Source organism: Neurospora tetrasperma (genome assembly GCF_000213175.1).
Source record: "Neurospora tetrasperma FGSC 2508 unplaced genomic scaffold NEUTE1scaffold_81, whole genome shotgun sequence".
NCBI classification, from domain to species: domain Eukaryota; kingdom Fungi; phylum Ascomycota; class Sordariomycetes; order Sordariales; family Sordariaceae; genus Neurospora; species Neurospora tetrasperma.
In genome coordinates this window covers 8491014-8509025 of record NW_009799179.1, presented here as the reverse complement: position 1 = coordinate 8509025, position 18012 = coordinate 8491014, and the positions used below count along the sequence as shown (strand labels likewise).

Sequence of the window (18012 nt, the reverse complement as noted above, 5' to 3'; positions counted from 1 at the left end):
GCAACTAACCTCCGTACGTTTCCTTAATGTCCATTCACAGCTTCCTCATTAGTCCCCCAAATTCAGCAAGCATTTCCGTGTACCGTGTACACCATGTCATACAAAGTTGACCTACATGCCCCATCTTGAGATGTTAATGCGGTACGTTCCCATGTGCAAGTATCTGGCATTGAGCCCGCCAGTACCAGTGAACATCTACTCTCTAGCCCCAGTAGACGTTGACATCCTCTACTTGACAAGGTACTGGCTGTCTCACTGACTACGTATTCATTGGTTCGCAGCCAAATGGTATCTGTTGCTGCGTATACATACACCCTTTTGTCCTCACACTATGTATCCTCAGTCACTCTTTGTCCCCTTGACCAACCTACCCCTGTACCTACATATGCTCCCTGGCCTCTAGACTCTAGCCTCTATCCCCCCTGTTGTGGTGCCCCCCTCCCCCCCCTTGCCCCTGTCTTTCTTTTCTGCCCTGTCTCCGACCCCGACCTAGGCCTTCCTGAACAGGTTCAAGCCAGGCCGGCTACCCACGCATGCATGTCCCCTTGGCTTTGATACTCTAATTCCTTCTGTTGTGCGCTAAGCTACGCTGGTGTGGGTGTTCAGGAGCTTCACCCTTCGCCTTACATGGATGAACCTCGAGTACCCACATGGGATACTGTGGGGATGTACTGCCTCCCGAATGTTATAAGCCATCCTCGGCCCATGCCCTATACAGGGTTGGGGCTGAGGGACTTCTTTGGATTCCCAAACTTAGAACGCAAACCATCTGGCAACCTAGATTTCGATTAAGCAAAAGTCAAGCCCATCAAAAGACACCAGTCGGTCAATCATCTCACATAAATCGAAGACTCGACTCCGGATCCAGTGGTGATATCTTGGCCACCATCGTCAACGCCTTCACTTTAACAGTACAAGAAAGATCGGATCACCAACAACGTATGTGGTGCTTACAACCTTTTAACTTTTTTTATGTTTCTGTCTTAGAAAACCCCAAATGGGCTCTCAATATTCACCTTCGAGTTTCGACGAAGCTTACTCAGACAAAAGCAGTTCGAATCAAAACAACAACCCATCTTCAACCGATACGCTGATTCAAACTTTGCAATCTGTCGAGTCTTTGGAAAGTCAACAGCTGTTTGAAACAGCTCCGTATAGCAACCCTCAAAACCAGTTACTCTTTCCGGCCCGACCACAAAACCTACTTTACGCAAACTGCCTCGACTTCGATCTCTTCCGGACCCACGGTGAAGAGTTACCTCGATCCAGTCTCGCAACTGAATCCTATCTGGTCTCCGCTCCTCCATTGACGGAAACTGATAAGTCAAGAATCATGAGGTATAGTTCAGACAACTCAAATTATCAGCGGTCATATCCAACACTAACTTGAAGCCCACCTAGTGCACTCGCCTTACAGTACGACAACAATTTCGCTATGGGTTCGCGATCATCCTTTACATGGCCAGGTCAGTAGCCATAAGCGATCTTGATCGAACAGATCAGCTCACAATCAAATAGTCTTGGACTCCGGATCCGGTCTCATGAGCCCCGAATTCGGCTCATACGGGTCAGATAGTAGCTTCGCAGGATCAAGATCCGGAACGGCGAGCCCACCCAGGACATCACTAAGTGCGGAGCAGCGCGAACTCAAGAGGCAACGAGACCAAGCCCGGCGTGACTCGAAAATGCACATCAGGGGTCGCAGGGCGGGAAGCAGCTCCTCATCTGGCGTCTATTCACCACCTCCTTCGTTGGCAGTCATGTCGTCAGGCGCTCCTGGCATGCCTATCTACACAAGCGCTGGCCCTGTCTCGCTACTGGCTGAAACTCACACCACCCGTTACCATGCGCAATTCTCGCCACCTCTTTCAGACCATCACAACACTCAGTCCAACATGTACCATAACTCATATCCCACACCCACATACATCAACGATTATGGCTATCCTGCACCGGCCACTCCAAGCTTGCCCTCTTACTACGGGTAAGTTCTTCTCCATAGCGTCCTGGTGTTAAAGAACTATCATGCTAACAAAACTACATACAGTCGCCAAATGTCTGACTCAAATATCATGTACCCTGTTTCACCTCCAGCAATGGGAGGTAGCCCTCAGGATACCGCCGGGCAGGTTAGAGTCGTGCAGCCCAGGCCGAAGCCGCAATGCTGGGAACACGGATGCAATGGCCGTCAATTCTCAACCTTTAGCAACCTCCTACGTCATCAAAGGGAGAAGTCTGGACAGGCGACAAAGGCAACATGTCCGAACTGCCACGCCGAGTTCACAAGGACTACTGCGAGAAACGGGCACCTATTGCACGACAAATGCAAACAGAAGCGGATCGGAAGCTAGATATCTAAGAAAAGAAAGAAGGGGAAAAAAGGAGGGAGACAAAAACAAAACAAGATCCAGGAGACAGAGACGTGGGACCGCCCAATGCGGGTATTCGTTTCATATACGAAATTTGCATACATATACATTTTGGGGTTTGAACCGGAATCTTGGCAGCGAACATAACGAAACGGGCTGGGAGGAACAAGGTACTGATAGCTATTTTGAGACCTCTGCTGGATGGAACATGTCGAACTAGAAACAACCACTTAACGACAAGATCTACAGGTCGTACAAATGAAAAAGCACAAACAGCGGTTGATTCAAAGCATTTCAGATTTGATTCCAATTTGGATCTGATGGCTTTCTCATAGGCATGGAGCCCATACAGATGTTCCCCCACACTGGTTTTCTTCATCCGTCTTATCACAGACGTCCGTCTTCCCGCATCGGGGATTTTAATCATGCTTAAGCAATCACTCCCTTCTCCGTGTGCTTATCGAAAGCTTGGCCCTGCAGCAGCCTGCTGTGGCGTCCCCTTTTTACAGTGATTGGGTTCGAGTAGCATGCCCACTACCCTGGCGGGTGGATATACTTGGCGTTCTATCCTTTTGCTATCCAGATTGACCAGGGACAGCTCCTTAAAACGGACATCACTAGCGAGGCGAGTGCTGGTGAGCAGATGAGGGCGGAGGAAAGACGAGGGAGTATGTCCCATGGTATGGTATGGAGGTACATACATACGACTAACCTTGGACGTATGTAAGTACACAAGGTATTCCAAATCAATTGCATACCAGCGGGCCTTTTCCCTTTTTCAGTACTCTACACAAAGAGTCTGTAGAAGTATCACATGTACCTACCCGACCTCGCCGACCTGAACCCTCGGATTATCTTTCAAGGCCAGGCCAGGCTCGCCGAAATAGGCTGGCAAGAACGCCGACGGGTACCTCATTTATGTATCTACCATGCAGTAATATGAGGCTTGGCTATGGCGGAAACGGTACGACAAATGAGTAAAGTAGAATGGAAGTCAGAGAAACAACCAAGTTAACGGCAACACATGTCCTAAGCCGCAAAGCCAAAAAGAAACCAGAAAGCCGCACCTTCCGAGTTCGGAACGGCCATTTCTATAGGCTATAGGCGAGCTCAGACCCCTGTCTCACCTCTTTGGGTACCTACACTCACACATAGTACACACACATCGATACACACCAGCCAGACAGGCACCACATACCACACACTCAGCATACACGTACACCTCGGGGCTTCAGCACGCGTCATCAGCCGCTAGAGCTAGTACGCAGGCTAAATAGACTACTAAGATACTAGACCTCGAAAGCAAGCCACCCCACCAAGCATCAAGGCAAGACCTTCGGCCCGCTTACATAGCGGCTCACATAGCGGCCGGCGGCAGCAGGTGCACACGCACATCACAGGCAGCGGGACACGGCAGGCGGGCGGGAGACCAGCATAAGTTTTTTTTTTTTTTTTCCTTTCTTCTTGATTTGTGATTACCGCAGGTCTGGCCCATCGTCTGGCTGGGGGTCTTGGTTTAAGTGGTCAGCATCGCCTTTGCCTTGCCCGGTCCGGTTGGGCTTAGGCTTGGGCTTGGGCTTGGGCTTGGGCTTGGGCTTGGGCTGGGAGGTTAGAGTGAGCACTATGTATTTGACGTTGCGTATTGTGTGGTAAATGACGGACGATGTACTTCAAGGGATGACCTATGTAACTTTGGTTGCTGAAGTTGAAGAAGATCTCGAGAAAAAAAAAAAAAAAAAAAAGAGATGGTGCGGCACAGCAATGTGTTGTCCCCGGGATCCCGACGGAGGCTCGGATTATGGGTTCCAAGATGCTGTTTATCAGGAATTGTCATTGCGATACCGAAAGTAGGAATACTGCTTGGTATTATTGATTGCTGAGAGAAAAAGCAAGGTGAAGGCGGTTTCAGATTTCAGGCACTATGCGGGATTGCTTTGAGGTTCGTCCGGTCCGCCTTGGCTGAAGGGTATTGAGTCCGAGCAGTTCGCGGTCGCGAATGAGCCATGGAGAAATTTCTGTTGACTAGAAAGTGGAAGTTACTGTGTAAATGAAGAGAAAACTCAGTGCTCAGCCTGAAGACATGAAATCTAGGGCCGTTAGCTGATCGTTCGTTCGTTGATGATGTTTGTTCAGCGTGGAGTGATGAAGTTGTCAAAAGAAGTGGAGAGACAGAGACGGAGACACAGCCGCACTGGGAATAGAACTCCCCAGGCCCCAACATTTCAGGGCTTAGGGGGCAGGCCTGGAGACGCATGACCCCTAACCCTGGGGACGGTTCCTGGAACCGCTAAAAATGCCATTCGATTTTCCCTCTCCCGCTGCAACGGTCCGCAGGATGAAGATCCGGCGGCAGCGCAACCTTTCATTCTGAGTGTTGGACAGCTTATTACCCGATCATAACAGGCCCTGTAAGTGACACCTCAATCTTTGGCATATTGTCAGTCATATGCAGAAAAGATGACGGAAGGATTCTCGCACCGAGAGATACCAACGTAGAGGTAGACGTTCGGAGGGACGCTAGTGCCACCTCGCTCGGGCAGTCCCCCCGAACCGGACCCCGTGGGGTCCACTATGGCCTACTCCACACAGTAAATAGGCTCAGGCCCGTTGACGAGAATCGCACTGGGGCATAAGTAACCCCGCATTTCGCCAGTTGACTACCCCACAATGACAGCCCGAGAGGAAGTTCCTACCAACATCTACCGTAGACTTTTAGAGGTTATTCATCCGTCAACTTCAATATGGACATGTCGTCGTTGTTGCCGATGCTCCCTCCAAAAGCCTCATTGATACCGCCATTCATGACGCGGGGAAAAAAAAAATTGTTTTAAAAACAAAAAGGAAACACAGACCGATGGCGACCCGGTGACGCCAACTAACTAACGGCGGCTGCAGTGCCCTGTCTTCTTCGCCATAACCCCCCACGCTTGCCATTGAGACTGGCCAGGCTCTCCGATAGCTAGCAGAGGTTGGACTTTCCACGTACCTAAGGCTACGGTAGGTGGGTGCGCGAGCAGGTATGTAGCCCAATCTGACAAGCCAAAGGAGCTCCATGCAGCAGAAGGCTGATCCGTGAGAGAGGAAAGATCAGAGTACAGAGAAAGGATCAGAGTACCGCAGTATGATGACCCTCCATGGGATCTATGTACAGATGTCGCAATGGCGGCTGCCGTCATGCCCCGATACATTGTACGTTGGCCGTCCTGCCGCTCGTCAGCCAACGACAACGGCACATGCCTTGTCTCTGGTCAAACTCCACAGGGTAACGGCTTTTTCCGCGGGTGCAGACATTTGAGGATGGTCCTTTCGTCTGACTGGATCACGAAACGATATCTCCGATAACCAACATAAAGGGCACCGAATCACGTTTTGTGAGCTCGGTATGACTAAGCCCTCACTGTTTGGCTGGCTTGAAGAACGGTTCGTCTCCGGTTCGACCTGATTTCCAATCAATTGTCTTTACGGGAGTGGGTTGACGGCACACATACAGATGGAGATGTTTTCTGTACCAAGGTTGCAGCAGTTGGTCCGGAGCGATAGAGGATATGACAGCATCCGAAAACGTGCTCCCTTCATCCCGCGCCGCCGACCCACGTCGTCCCCTCCCGATACGGACTCGGAAAGCCGACCGCGAATGCCGTCATTCCCTAGACAGCAAGAGGAAGCGGGGAAGCGGTAGAATCCAGGGTCATATCAGTTATTCGCTTACGGAAGATCACAACTCGTCCGGTGGTTTATTCGGGGTCTCCTCCGATACTGTTGTTGTTGCCGAGCCTCGGGACTTGCCCTCTACTCCGATCAACGTGTGAGCATTCGGTCGCAGGAATCAAAGAAGCGTGTGTGTCGTGATCACTTGACGAAATTGTCCGAACTTGAAAATTTACAATCGAAATGGAACTGGAGATTTGGGAGGTCTGACTGACAAACAGATATTCGGGATATGGCGAAATGGGGAGAGTCGCACGTGGAGAACATGAAGCCTCAGCATCTCCATACTAGGGTCTTTTCAGGGTCCTCAACCACGTCAGAACATCCCCTCAGTAGCGGCCATGGTCGACGGGTCGTCGGTCGTTGAACAGCGGAAGATGTTAAACATAAATGATCCATTGCCGCTCGCCGCTAACGAATGAGCTTTGTACTAGTCTACTTCTGGGTAGTATTGCATTTCTGGCGTTTTTATTTGTACACCCTTCCCCACGCTTTACTTTTGCTCTTCCACCCCCTTCCTTTTTTCACCATCTGATAGCCAGATTGAGCATGGAATGGGAACGGTGCCGCAGGAATCTGACATACATCCTGACGGTCTATGTGCGATCAAATCCAACTGAACAGGCACAGCTGCGACAACCATTGCTTGTGGAAAAATAAGATGTTGCAACGGCGGATTGCATTATCTGGTCGAACGCCTGCATCGACACTGGAGACCTACGCTGCTATGCATGAAATATCACAGTGTTGCAAGCGCTCCCTGACACGACAGCCTTATCGAGAGTCTGCGGCATTCCGTTTTGATAACTTCTCTCTCAAACCGCGGGTAGAACATATCGGGCGTCCACTGCCCGCTTTTAGTGGCTAGGTGATGTCCGTGAACTGAGTATTGAGACATAGGTTTTTCGGTGGCCAAGCATCACCCACGCTTATACAGCGGGAGGACGGTTCCTGCGGGACAAAAGGCTCGCACATACCGATATCGACCCTACACTCCCATAGCAAGGCCGCATTGTGTTTCAGGACCCTTATTGACAAAAGGACCGCGAGTCAAAGGATCGGATCTGAACTGAGTCGGGACACAAGATCATCACTGTACGGTTCCAAGACACTGGTCCCTGATGGGCCAGGACTTCAAGATTCCTGTTGCAGTGGGTGACACAATTTGCGATCCATGCTAGCATAATCGTCCAGCGATTTCTCCCGAACCATCTCACCGAGGTCAGTGTCCTCACTGGGGGGATCGGATTCCATTGCATTGCAACGTCGGACTATGCAGAATCCAGCATCGCCATCCATTGCCTAAATCACAGAAACTAGTACTTTAGCGAATCACCAACAGCTACGCTGCTGACATTCTTTCCCTGCAGTTTGTAATCACGGAGTAATCGTTCTGAGATCCGGCGCCTGCTTACTACTTGCTCTGCTTTGACATCCTTGTCCGTTCCGAAACAACACTTTCGCGGTGACTTTCACCAGGGCACTTCCAGTTGAGCTATCTTACTACAAACTCTCGGGCATATCGACCAAGACAAGTAGTTGCAGCGACAAGCATAGGTACGAAATACTACAGTATCACGGACGCATGGCAGCTGAACTATTGGGCGCCTCAAGTGAACCAGGTCTCATGGAGATAGAGGTAAGCTTACATTGACTCGGATCCGAGCCCTAGATATTGTAGTCTAGGACATCTCTCAACCTCGGGACACTACTAACCTTTTGACTGTTAGTCGACGTCGCTCTTGCAAGTATTCTTTCAGAGTCCAGACAACTAAAGTCATAAATGGAAGGACTCAAATGGGTGAAGCGTAGTTGACTTGAAGCTTGAGTGGAACCTAGCTGAAAGCAAACTAGCCATCGATCGATGCTCAACCTACACGCTTTGAGATATCCGTGAATAGCTTCCTTACTGTCTCTACCAGTCGACATTTGGATAATGAACCCCATCAAGCTACCGGATAGACCCTTATCGTGTCAAATCCTAGCACAATGGCTGCCGTACGCCCTGAAGCTATCCTGCGGCTGAAAATAATCAAGGAAACATAGATCCTCTATAGCACAAAAGGCATCCATCGACTCAACTACCGCACGACACCCATATCGCTTACATACGCATCACAAACACAAAGACCGACATGAACCCCATCCATTTGCCATGAAGGATCTCCCCGGGCCCTCTCTCCCATCTCTCCTTCCTTGCTTCTTTCGTTCCCCCAAGCTCTCGTCGCTATGACACTTGTCTTCCGCTTGTGTCGAATTACAGTTCCTCCCGATGAGATCCCGTCCCAAACACTTGCAGCAATCAAAGAAGCCGGTAAGCCGGCGGGGCAACTGATCCGGAAAGACATCAAGCCCATGACTTGCGTGCATATGATGAACACACGATGCATGGGACTATCGATCAAAACTAAGAAGCGCATCGTGTTGCGCTAGGATTCAGCAACGGGATGAACGGAGGTACTGAGCGAGTAGGGAGGCTTCCTGTCCCGTTCTTCCTGGTGAAGCTAACGGTATGGATGCTTCTGACCTGTTTTCTCGAAGGTCAGAGGACAGATGTACTCCCGATTAGGCACGCTACCACACGCAAGGAAACAAGGTTCAAGGACTCGAGGGATGGCTGCCGTCAGTATATACCCCGCCAGCCAACAAAGATTTGCAACCCTCTTTATTGCGTATCTCGGTCTTCTGGCAGCAACGGGAAAGAAACGAAGTGCTCAAATCTAACCACCCCGATTTCAAGCCCAGGTATGCTAAGGCATGCTGATGAGCTTGTCTTTCCACACGGAATTGTGTGCTGCCCACGAAGGCCCGTTCTTGCATTTACTAAGAGATCAGTCAGTAAAATTAGTGAGGGTTTCTTTATCTCCCTGTCTGTCAGTCAAGTTTGGAAAGCGGACTGGAGGTGCAGGCCCAAAATTTCCCATCCTCCTTCCCCTTCCCTTACTCTTTATCAAAGGCCAAGAAAAATGATGAAGAGGGGAGCATTCCATATCAGGGTTGCCTATTATGCCCAAATACCTCTACCTATCTGAGTTCTTTCCGGTACGCCATGAAAACTCAAGATGGAATGGGACTCCAACTTCCTTCTCTCTTCAAACAGAACGAAGGTAGAGAAAACTATGCCACTGGAATTTTCACTGAACATATACCAAGATACTTCTATCTACTACTTAGATAATATCACTTCGTCTCTTCCCGAAATGGACACTGCAATGGTACATAGATAGTAGTCGTCTCTCTCTCACACATTCTTGACCATCCCTGTCTACGTCATCCACATCAGTTACCCCACAAAAGAAGAAAAAAAATGGAAAAAGGAAATGCCCAATAACAGGATTGAACTGTTGACCTTCGCATGAACTTGATATCTCGAAAGACAAGATATTAGTACGACGCTCTAACCAGCTGAGCTAATCGGGCTGTTGTTGTAAGTCGAGCTGTTACGCTGCTCTTATACAATACTTACAATTCCTAACGTTTTCCATTGACGCAGGATTGTGCGTTATGAATCACATGTGATAAGGAGACAAGCAACTTCGAAGGGACGATGGAGGCGTGGATACTTTATTATTCTCAATTGGAAAAAATTGTAGACTTGTCGAATTGACAAAGTACGGTACCTTTGTACGGTTCCATTATAGCGTTATGACTGGTTGGCGGGTGAGGTAGTAGGTACAAAGAAGGAAAGGAAAGGAAGAAAGGAAAGCTGAAGCGAGTAGTGATGGATAGGTAGGTCTCCACATACGGTACAGGAATAATGTAAGCCTACGGGCGATACAATCTGTCGCAGTGAGAAGATCGACCTTCAACTTAGTGACGAGGGACAAGGCAGTGTCGTGCTCGTTTGTTTCATGGATTCGGTGGTCTAGGAATGATGAAGCAAGGTACTTCTATGTTACAGGAACTAATTCCAGTTCTCATCTTCCCACTCCTCTTTCGCTACTATTTAGGAATCACGAAAGCCTGGCCACTAGGTTGTTGTTGTCAAACTGACCGCTCGACTTATGTACCTCTTTCAAGCATGTCAAGAAAGACAGGGACATAGGTTCCGTGGGACAAATATCTCGAAAAACTATCAGTTATTTCGAGCGGCTCCACGAGTTTATATCACCATAACAAATGCTGCACTGTCCGCTATGATTGCGACAAGGTTAAAGATGGGCCGTAGAATTTTCTAGTCTTATGTTCTCAGATGCTGATGGCAACGCCGATGTAGAAGGCTGACGGGTGGAAGACTGGGCGACAAATGTTCGTTGAGCAGAAAAATCTGTCGCCGAGCTTGAAACTTGGGTCCTTGATACAGACATGTCAGTGTCATGCTTTTTCGTCTGGGATGATCGCCTCCGTATATCGTCTCTTGCCGACTGAGACGCCCAACACATCTCCCAAGCGTTTCTCACTAATGGTACACTCACCTGGCCATCTCGCATTATGTATGATCTACCTGCTCGAGGGTCGAACAATCTCACGCCATGAAGAGTCCCTTATGTACCTCTATGTGCCTGATGAAATTCTTATTCTGAGCTCCTCCAAACCGTCGTTAGACCGTTCAATCAAGATCGCCATCTCATCCAAGTCAGCGTGCTCATCGATATCTAACACCGTAGGGCTTTTGAGGGACGGTAGGATACTGAACGTTGAGTTCTCATAGCTGAATCACGCGTATCATCTCGGAGATTCTGATCAATTATAGGTAGCATAATCGTGGGTGGCCTACAGCCGATAGGTGTCTTCTACTCTACACTTCCCGCCTGAACTGTAAAGAGCGGAAATGGAGTACATGGTTCGAAGTCGATGGGTGGCCGGCTAGTCCCGGAATTTCACCCCACCTAATTCAAATTGTGGACGGGCGGAAAACGAAGGGGCGCCGGGCCCGTGTGACTGAGGCTCTTGCAGATGCATCTTAAGCCAAGTGTAGGTGCTGTCTTTTGAGTTCGAATGTTGTGTTGACACATGGTCAGTACTTACATGAGAAGAACTAAGGTATGAGGAAATGTTTTTGGCGTGCTGTGTGGTGGAATTTCAGTCTTGAATGACTGTATCGTAGTTTACTCGCGCATACCTATCGAACAAAATTGATCGAATTCGTGTGATAAAGAGGTGTGGACCGTGTTGGAGACCTGACACCTTTCAAACAGCCTTCAAAATGGTCTTGTCGGTAGCTAGGTTCGTAGGTAAACAGGGACGTAATTTGGCAAGATGGTGTGTTGTAGACTGTTGTTATCTCGTAAAGTGATGCCGTAAATTTCAGGGCCATCTGTAGCTGATCTTGGAGTCAAGAACAAACTGTGAATCAAGCCCTTGTGCATTAGACGCACTTGTGCAGGACCGGTCAGGTTTAAGCAGGCGTCGAGGCTACTTCAGTCGCAAGAAATCTACCTATGTGGGTGGCAGCTTTCCCATAATGCAGTCATCCATTACCAGTGGCTGCGTATCGTAAATACTCGCAACTTCGCAATTCAGGAAAGCCGGGTCAAGAGTGTTGGCTACCTACATATGTGCCACATCATGCTTTTCTGTCTAACTTATAACCCCGTGTCGTACCTGTCTTTCCGAATCTCAAAGTTGCGAGTCTTACTGTAAAGGGGTATTTTTTTTTTTCTTTTTTTGTTCGGTTGACGTTCTGGGATGGACATGAAACTCTACTTTGACTCGATAGACCAAGTATCATGATGTGGCAGGAGATATCCATCGATAATGGCCACATGCTACTCCCATTCACCTTGTTTGACAAGCGAGCGCAACCAAACACCTCATAGTCAAATACATCACACCTTCGGATTACTCTTGCACGCATCTGCATATCTGTGTGTCATAGCAAGTTAACCGAGCGACTGGGGTTCACGCTGTTCCAACGCCGTGCTTGTCTAGTCCATGGATGCCCAGATGGCACAAGATAGGATGCCTGACCGAGATGCGGATGAAGATGGTATTGCTTGTAAGTGTTAGTGGTATGGAGTGGGCCCTAACGATTTTTTCGCCGATAGCCAGCCGAATGCTGTTAGTGACTTATACGCCTCCTTATCGCAGCGCATCTCCGACATAAGCGCCCTCGTCACCGTCCAGGACGGGACATTGTGATAGGATAAAAATATATTGTGCCAGTCGGATCACGGGGACGCACCCCCCTCATTCCATCTTCAAGAGTACAACACTGCGTTCAGATGTTGGTTGCTTAGGACCTTTGACCAATTCGGTAGTCATTGCTGCAACCTCGTGAGCTTCGTAGCCAGGAGATCTAGTCTCGGCAACTTGTGACAATCAAGGTCATATTAAGGTATACAAGACGTTGTTTGTACAGTTGGCGTATCATGTTGCCAGCTATTGAATGCTTGGAACGGTTGGAGTCCGCGATGGCTTCGCGGGTTACGTACAGTTACTATGTAGACTCAGCTTTTTCTGTAACCAAGTGGAGCTGAAAGCTGAACTCAATTCCCGGTCTAGACCCACTCCTTCAGCCTGAAAAGGCGGTTACATATGTACCTAAATTACCCCACCATATCCATCGATCTTCCCCGCCGTCCAGTCGTCACGTCACGAACCTCTGCCATAAACTGGAATTCAAGAATTACCGGGCAGACTCACGACATTGCCAAACTGATCTTCAACATCCACCACAAGACCTTTGCTTTCCCGGCCGTCTTCTTCTGTCCAAGGCAGAGTTTTACTTAACTGTCATTTACTCGAGTGCTGCACACCCAGCTGTCTATCTTACTTTACGCACGCCGTTTACGCACGCCCAATCCTGTGGCATCGATTGACCGTATCGCACATACTTTCATCTGATCTAGAAAAGATCACCCTCTGCCGACAATTTCTTGCGTCGTCCCACCGGTGGCAGCCTGCAACGGACGGCACGCTTTGGAGCCATCAAAGGCCAAATTTTACAACTAGAATAGGTCAGTAGTTGAAGAGCAACCGTGTCTTGTGATCTGGTAACCATGGCCCTGTCCTCTCGGCGGGTGACCAGCTCTTCGGCCCTACGGGCTTTGCCTGGTTGGGCTGCACATCCTCATCCGTCCCCCGCCTTCTGTCCCTCGTCATCTATAAAGGTTGTGAGGCCGTAACTAACCTTCTCTTCGACTGTAGTCATCCACTACGAATCATTGACTATACTGCGAGTTTGTCTCTTCGTTTGTCCGCATCGCTTCCACGGCGCACCGTCCTGAACACGAATCGACAGCAAGAATTTTCCTTTACACGACATACCCTCACGGTCAAACTTTTCATCGCCGACATAGCGACAGCCTAATATTCCCAATGACATCCTTCGTTACAAATCTCTGGGAGTCGATCTTCACTCCGGGGCCGACTCCCACCCTCCTTATTGCGACAAACGTCACATTTGCCGCTCTGCAAATTGTCCTGGCGTGCCTCCTCTTTGCGACATGGAGTATCCACTTTGTTGTTCTCTCGGCTCTCTGCGGTGGACTTTGGGGATCCATCAACTGGTTCGCGGCGGAATTGAAGGTGCACCAAATCCAAGAAGAGGAAAAGGCGAGAAGAGCCAAAGAAGCGGCGCCAACCCCAGTCACATCGGAAGACAGCGAAACAGAAGTGGAGGCAGCTACATCGACAGCTAGCCTCACGAGGCAGGAGTCAATTGCAGAGGCGGTCAGCCATGAGGTTGAGCCTATCCAGCAGATCGGAGAACTGAAGCACAGAGTGGTTGAGGAGACATCGAGCCTGGGCACTAAGAGCGGCGTCAGCACGGAAGATGAGTGGGAGAAGGTTTCGGAGAACGAGAACGAGAAGGACAAGTGAATATCCCGGCGATTGAGCGGGGAATGACCACACGCACAACGTACAAGCGAATGTCTTTTTAGCGAAGTTGCCATGGCATCTTGTAAACAGTGTTATGGTTTGCTTTCGTGTTGGAGTTGAGCGACGATGGCATTTACATATCCACCCTGTTTTCGTTCCGAATTATATGAAAGGATAGGCAGTTGAAGGCTGTAAGCCCGATGTTCGTTTCATGGTCCTTAGCCTGCCATGAGGCATCATGACCTGTGCAACTACAGCTATAGCTCCTGAGACAAAGTCATAGGAAGCAACACCCTGTTGTTCGGCGTGACAGTTAGCCAGCCCATCTCGTGTACCCAATTATCTGGTTGCTTCAACTCAGCACATGAACAGATCATGCGCAGGGCAGGCAATTCATGGAGAGCTTGAAACGCATGACTTCCAGGGTTAGGGGTTATCAAGCCGCCATTTGCCAATTCAGCTCGACTCACGTGATTGAACACGGGCTCTGTCTTGGCGCGTAGCGACGGCAGGCTATTTGCTCCACCCTGACGCTTGGATGGTTGTCCAAGCGTCCAAGGAAGCTCGACAAGCCTTCTCCCGTCGCGACTGTTGATTGACAAAGTACTGTAACAAGCGGGTAATCGAGACCTTGTCACCACCAATTCCATACAACACATATCCAGTTACGCGTTGTCCAAATAAGTCAAGATGAAGCTGGTCAGGTAAGATTTCTCCTTGCTTCCTGATACTTTCGCTACATGTACCCGATACCCCATCCCACCCGACTTCAATCCTATTCTCTTGCACGACGCATGCTGAGCTTTGAGTCCTCGCCTTCAAGGCTGCCAGCCCGTGTTCGCGCGCGTCCATGCTGCTCTACTAGAAAAAGAACACCAAGGGCACCAGGCTGACGAAGTGGAATCCGTTACTTCAACACTGCAGATTTTTGATGAAATGCGCCAACGAGACGGTGACGATTGAGTTGAAGAACGGCACGATTGTACACGGCACTATCGCCTCGGTCACACCCCGCATGGACACTGCGCTTCGCAACGTCAAGATGACCCCCAAGGGCCAGGACGCTGTGGCTCTGGATGCCATGAACATTAGGTAAGTCAACCCTTTCAACTAAGGGGGAGTGGCGCTTTTCAGTTTTCGAGGGCATCACTAACTATTGAAACCCTACAGGGGCTCGACCATCCGTTACTTCATACTTCCCGATTCTTTGCCGCTCGATACATTGCTAGTTGACGATTCCGTGAAGCCCAAGAACAAGGCGAGAAAGGAAGCGGACCGCAGCGCCGGCGGCAGAGGTGGCCGTGGTGGCCGTGGCAGAGGAAGGGGAATGGGTCGCGGCCGCGGTCGTGGCCGTGGCTAAGCGGATCTCGTTTCTTTGGGATCGGCCACGGCGTACGTCTCCCTGGACGACAGAAACGTGCGAATTAGATTCTTTTTTTCAGAGACGATACGATGCTATACTACGGTTAATGGTGGAATTTTTTCGGTTTTTTATGCCCCCTTCGGTCGACCGGCTTGACCGTCTTGGTTGGGAAGATCAAGGCCAGCCCGAAATAACGTCCGGTGGCGACGACACGACAAAATCGACGATGAGTGCGCTTCACAAAATCGAGGAGCATATCCCAGATCTTTACTTGAGCGACACTCAAGATTCACCTCATTCGCATCGAGTGTTACACACATAAACACCACTCCCCCCATCGGATCGGAGCAGAGGGCAAGCATTGGGATTTCGTTGCGGCGTTCTGGACAGGATAAAATCACTTTGCTAGCGGGAAGGGAGAGAGAGAAAGGCGCGCCCAACCGCCACCGGAATGAACTATTTTATGTATTACAAAACAGATAGACGGCGATATATGCCCACTGGAGAAGGCGGGACAATCAGCAACTCTCTATACCAAATCTCCCCCAGAATTTTCGAGCCTTGTACGTGACTGACCATCGTCCTTCCCCCTCTTCCACCCTCTTCAGCGCTTTCCTCCCCATCCTCAACCCATCACCAGCATTCCGTCCCTCCATTTACCTCCAAACCCTCACAATCTGCAACTTCTCCCAACCCGCCTGCTTCCCACTAGTCCCCACCGTCTCCGCCTTCCACTTCCCTTCACCACCCATCGCCCTGATCCTCCCCTTGACCTCCTCCGGCTTATTCTGCGCACAAAGCAGAATATACGCCACCCCCCTCTCGCTCAACACCCCCGGCAAGGCCTCAATCAGTCTATCCGTCGTCTCCATTCCATCCCTCCCTCCAGCATACGTCAACTCCAACAGATGCGAATCTTCCTCAAACGTCGTTTTGTCCTTCAGTTCCTGCAACCCTGTCGGTGGCGGCGCAGGCAAGTCAGGCGTGGGGACGTAGGGCGGGTTGAAGACCAGGACATCTACCGACCCGGGGCGAAAGGGGGAGACGAGGTCACCTTGGGTTGCTGACGTCCAAAAACCGGAGGTGGAAGTATTTTCGGAAACGGCCTTGGAGACGGTAAGGTTGGTGGCGGCACAGGCGAAGGGGGACACGTCGATGGCGGTTGTTAGGACATGCGGGCCGCCAAAGATGGTGGAGGCGTGCGCGGTTAGGAAGGCGATCACGACGCCGGAGCCGGGGCCGACTTCCAGAACCAAAGGCGCTGGGGAAGGGGAGGAGGGACTGGGGGAGGCAAAGCGGGATGAGAGAAAAGCGGTTTCGGAGGGGGACGAGAGCGTGTCGAGCAGGAGGAAGGAGTCCTCGGCTGGTTCGTAGACGCGCTGGTAAGGCACATGGGAGGTGTCGGGGGTTGGGAGCATGATGGCGGTTGGGTGATGGGTTTTTGGGTGGTTGTTGCCGTTGCACTATCTGTGTTATGTCGGTATAAGAGGTGGGTGGTACTCGTTCGAGGCCGACGAATTAAATCTGAAGGGACAAGAGTTGAACCAATGAGATGTGAGTATTTGGCGACAGCGACGTTGAGGATCGCTTCAGGTTTTGTCCGATTTGGGTTGTTTAAACAAAAAAGAAACAAGACTCGAAATTTTAAGTTCATTTTCGTTTCGGATAAACACTCGGCCTTGGCACGTGATAAGGGTTGTATGCGTGAGAGCAAAAAGACAGAAGGATGACCGAGCTATTCACTCTCTCTCTTCACAAAGCACCATCTAGGCGAGCAGCATCGTCACTTCAGACGTGGACGTGATGGAAGGGAAAAAAAAAAACGATTGCGTCTACAGGTAGGTAAAACCCGCTACTTAGCATCGACTCATGAAAACAACGCCATTCAAAGTAGCTACTTCCTTACTATCAACCCAGATGCCCGACAAACAACACATCCCAGGCCCAGCTACCTCCGCTACCTCTCAAGCTCCTCAAGTTTCCCGTTCTCACTTACAACATTATCCTTCTTCATCCAAACCCTCCTCCTCCAATCATACTCCCACAACTTATTTTCTCTGCACAACTTACACGGAACGGGCGCATTATTACTCCAAGGTGGTACCGCACCCGATAGGGAGCTGGGGACGCTCGGAACCTGCATAGTAGGACCATGGTATGCTCTGCGTTTGTGGAAAATATGTCCGCAGAGGAAGGTAACGGGGGCTTCGCAAGGGTGGGTGGCGTATGTCGACATCTTGCTGCTGGCAATTGGAAATGGGGAACGCTGAAGGTCGGGAGAAGATATTGCTGAACTCCAGTTCTTATACTAGTCGTTCTGGTACTTTTGCATGGGTAGTATACCGAGAAGGAAGACTTGTTCGGCTCTATGTGGCATTTATATGGGAACTAAAGCTGTGAACATGTTTCCGTGGAATCGATGGGAATGAAGGAGCAGACTCCTAGTGATGCAATACTATCTATGGAAGCGAGGAGTGATCAACATCATATCTACCAAGCAGCTCCCCCAATATCGATGAAATATGTAAGTTGGGATGACGTTAAAACTCCCAAAACAGTAAACTTCATGTTTGGACAATGGCCCCAGGACTGTGCCTCAAGATATTTCTACATACCACACTGAGCCATTAGACTCCTCTTTCAACAAGCGGCCTTGGTCCCTTTAACGCCGTTTGCCTGTCCAGGCCTTGGTCATGGAAGTCGTAGGTTTTTGTCATTTGTCAATGCATCATCATGAGTGTCAATGTGCTTTAGCCAGCTCATTGCCACACCGCAGCCCTCTTCTTGGTAGGCATATAACCGCTAACA

At 49.9% G+C, this 18012-nt stretch overlaps 3 protein-coding genes across 3 annotated transcripts; 2 read left to right on the top strand and 1 right to left on the bottom strand.

Moving 5' to 3' along the window:
- Positions 1–997: 997 nt before the first annotated feature.
- Positions 998–3807, top strand: NEUTE1DRAFT_106392 (uncharacterized protein; the record flags this gene model as incomplete). The annotated part of the gene is made up of 6 exons (XM_009858777.1): positions 998–1338; positions 1402–1466; positions 1519–1984; positions 2048–2129; positions 2953–3092; positions 3723–3807. The coding sequence occupies 6 exons, from the start codon at positions 998–1000 to the stop codon at positions 3805–3807; spliced, it is 1179 nt and encodes a 392-aa protein (XP_009857079.1).
- Positions 3808–13309: 9502 nt separating this feature from the next.
- On the top strand, positions 13310–13875 carry NEUTE1DRAFT_133856 (uncharacterized protein; the record flags this gene model as incomplete). The annotated part of the gene is made up of 1 exon (XM_009858776.1): positions 13310–13875. One exon carries the CDS (start codon positions 13338–13340, stop codon positions 13839–13841), a length of 504 nt encoding a protein of 167 aa, XP_009857078.1.
- A 1161-nt stretch (positions 13876–15036) lies between these two features.
- Positions 15037–17440, bottom strand: NEUTE1DRAFT_150775 (uncharacterized protein; the record flags this gene model as incomplete). Its single annotated transcript, XM_009858775.1, has 2 exons — positions 15037–16667; positions 17201–17440. 2 exons carry the CDS (start codon positions 17438–17440, stop codon positions 15861–15863), a joined length of 1047 nt encoding a protein of 348 aa, XP_009857077.1.
- Between the last annotated feature and the right edge of the window lie 572 nt (positions 17441–18012).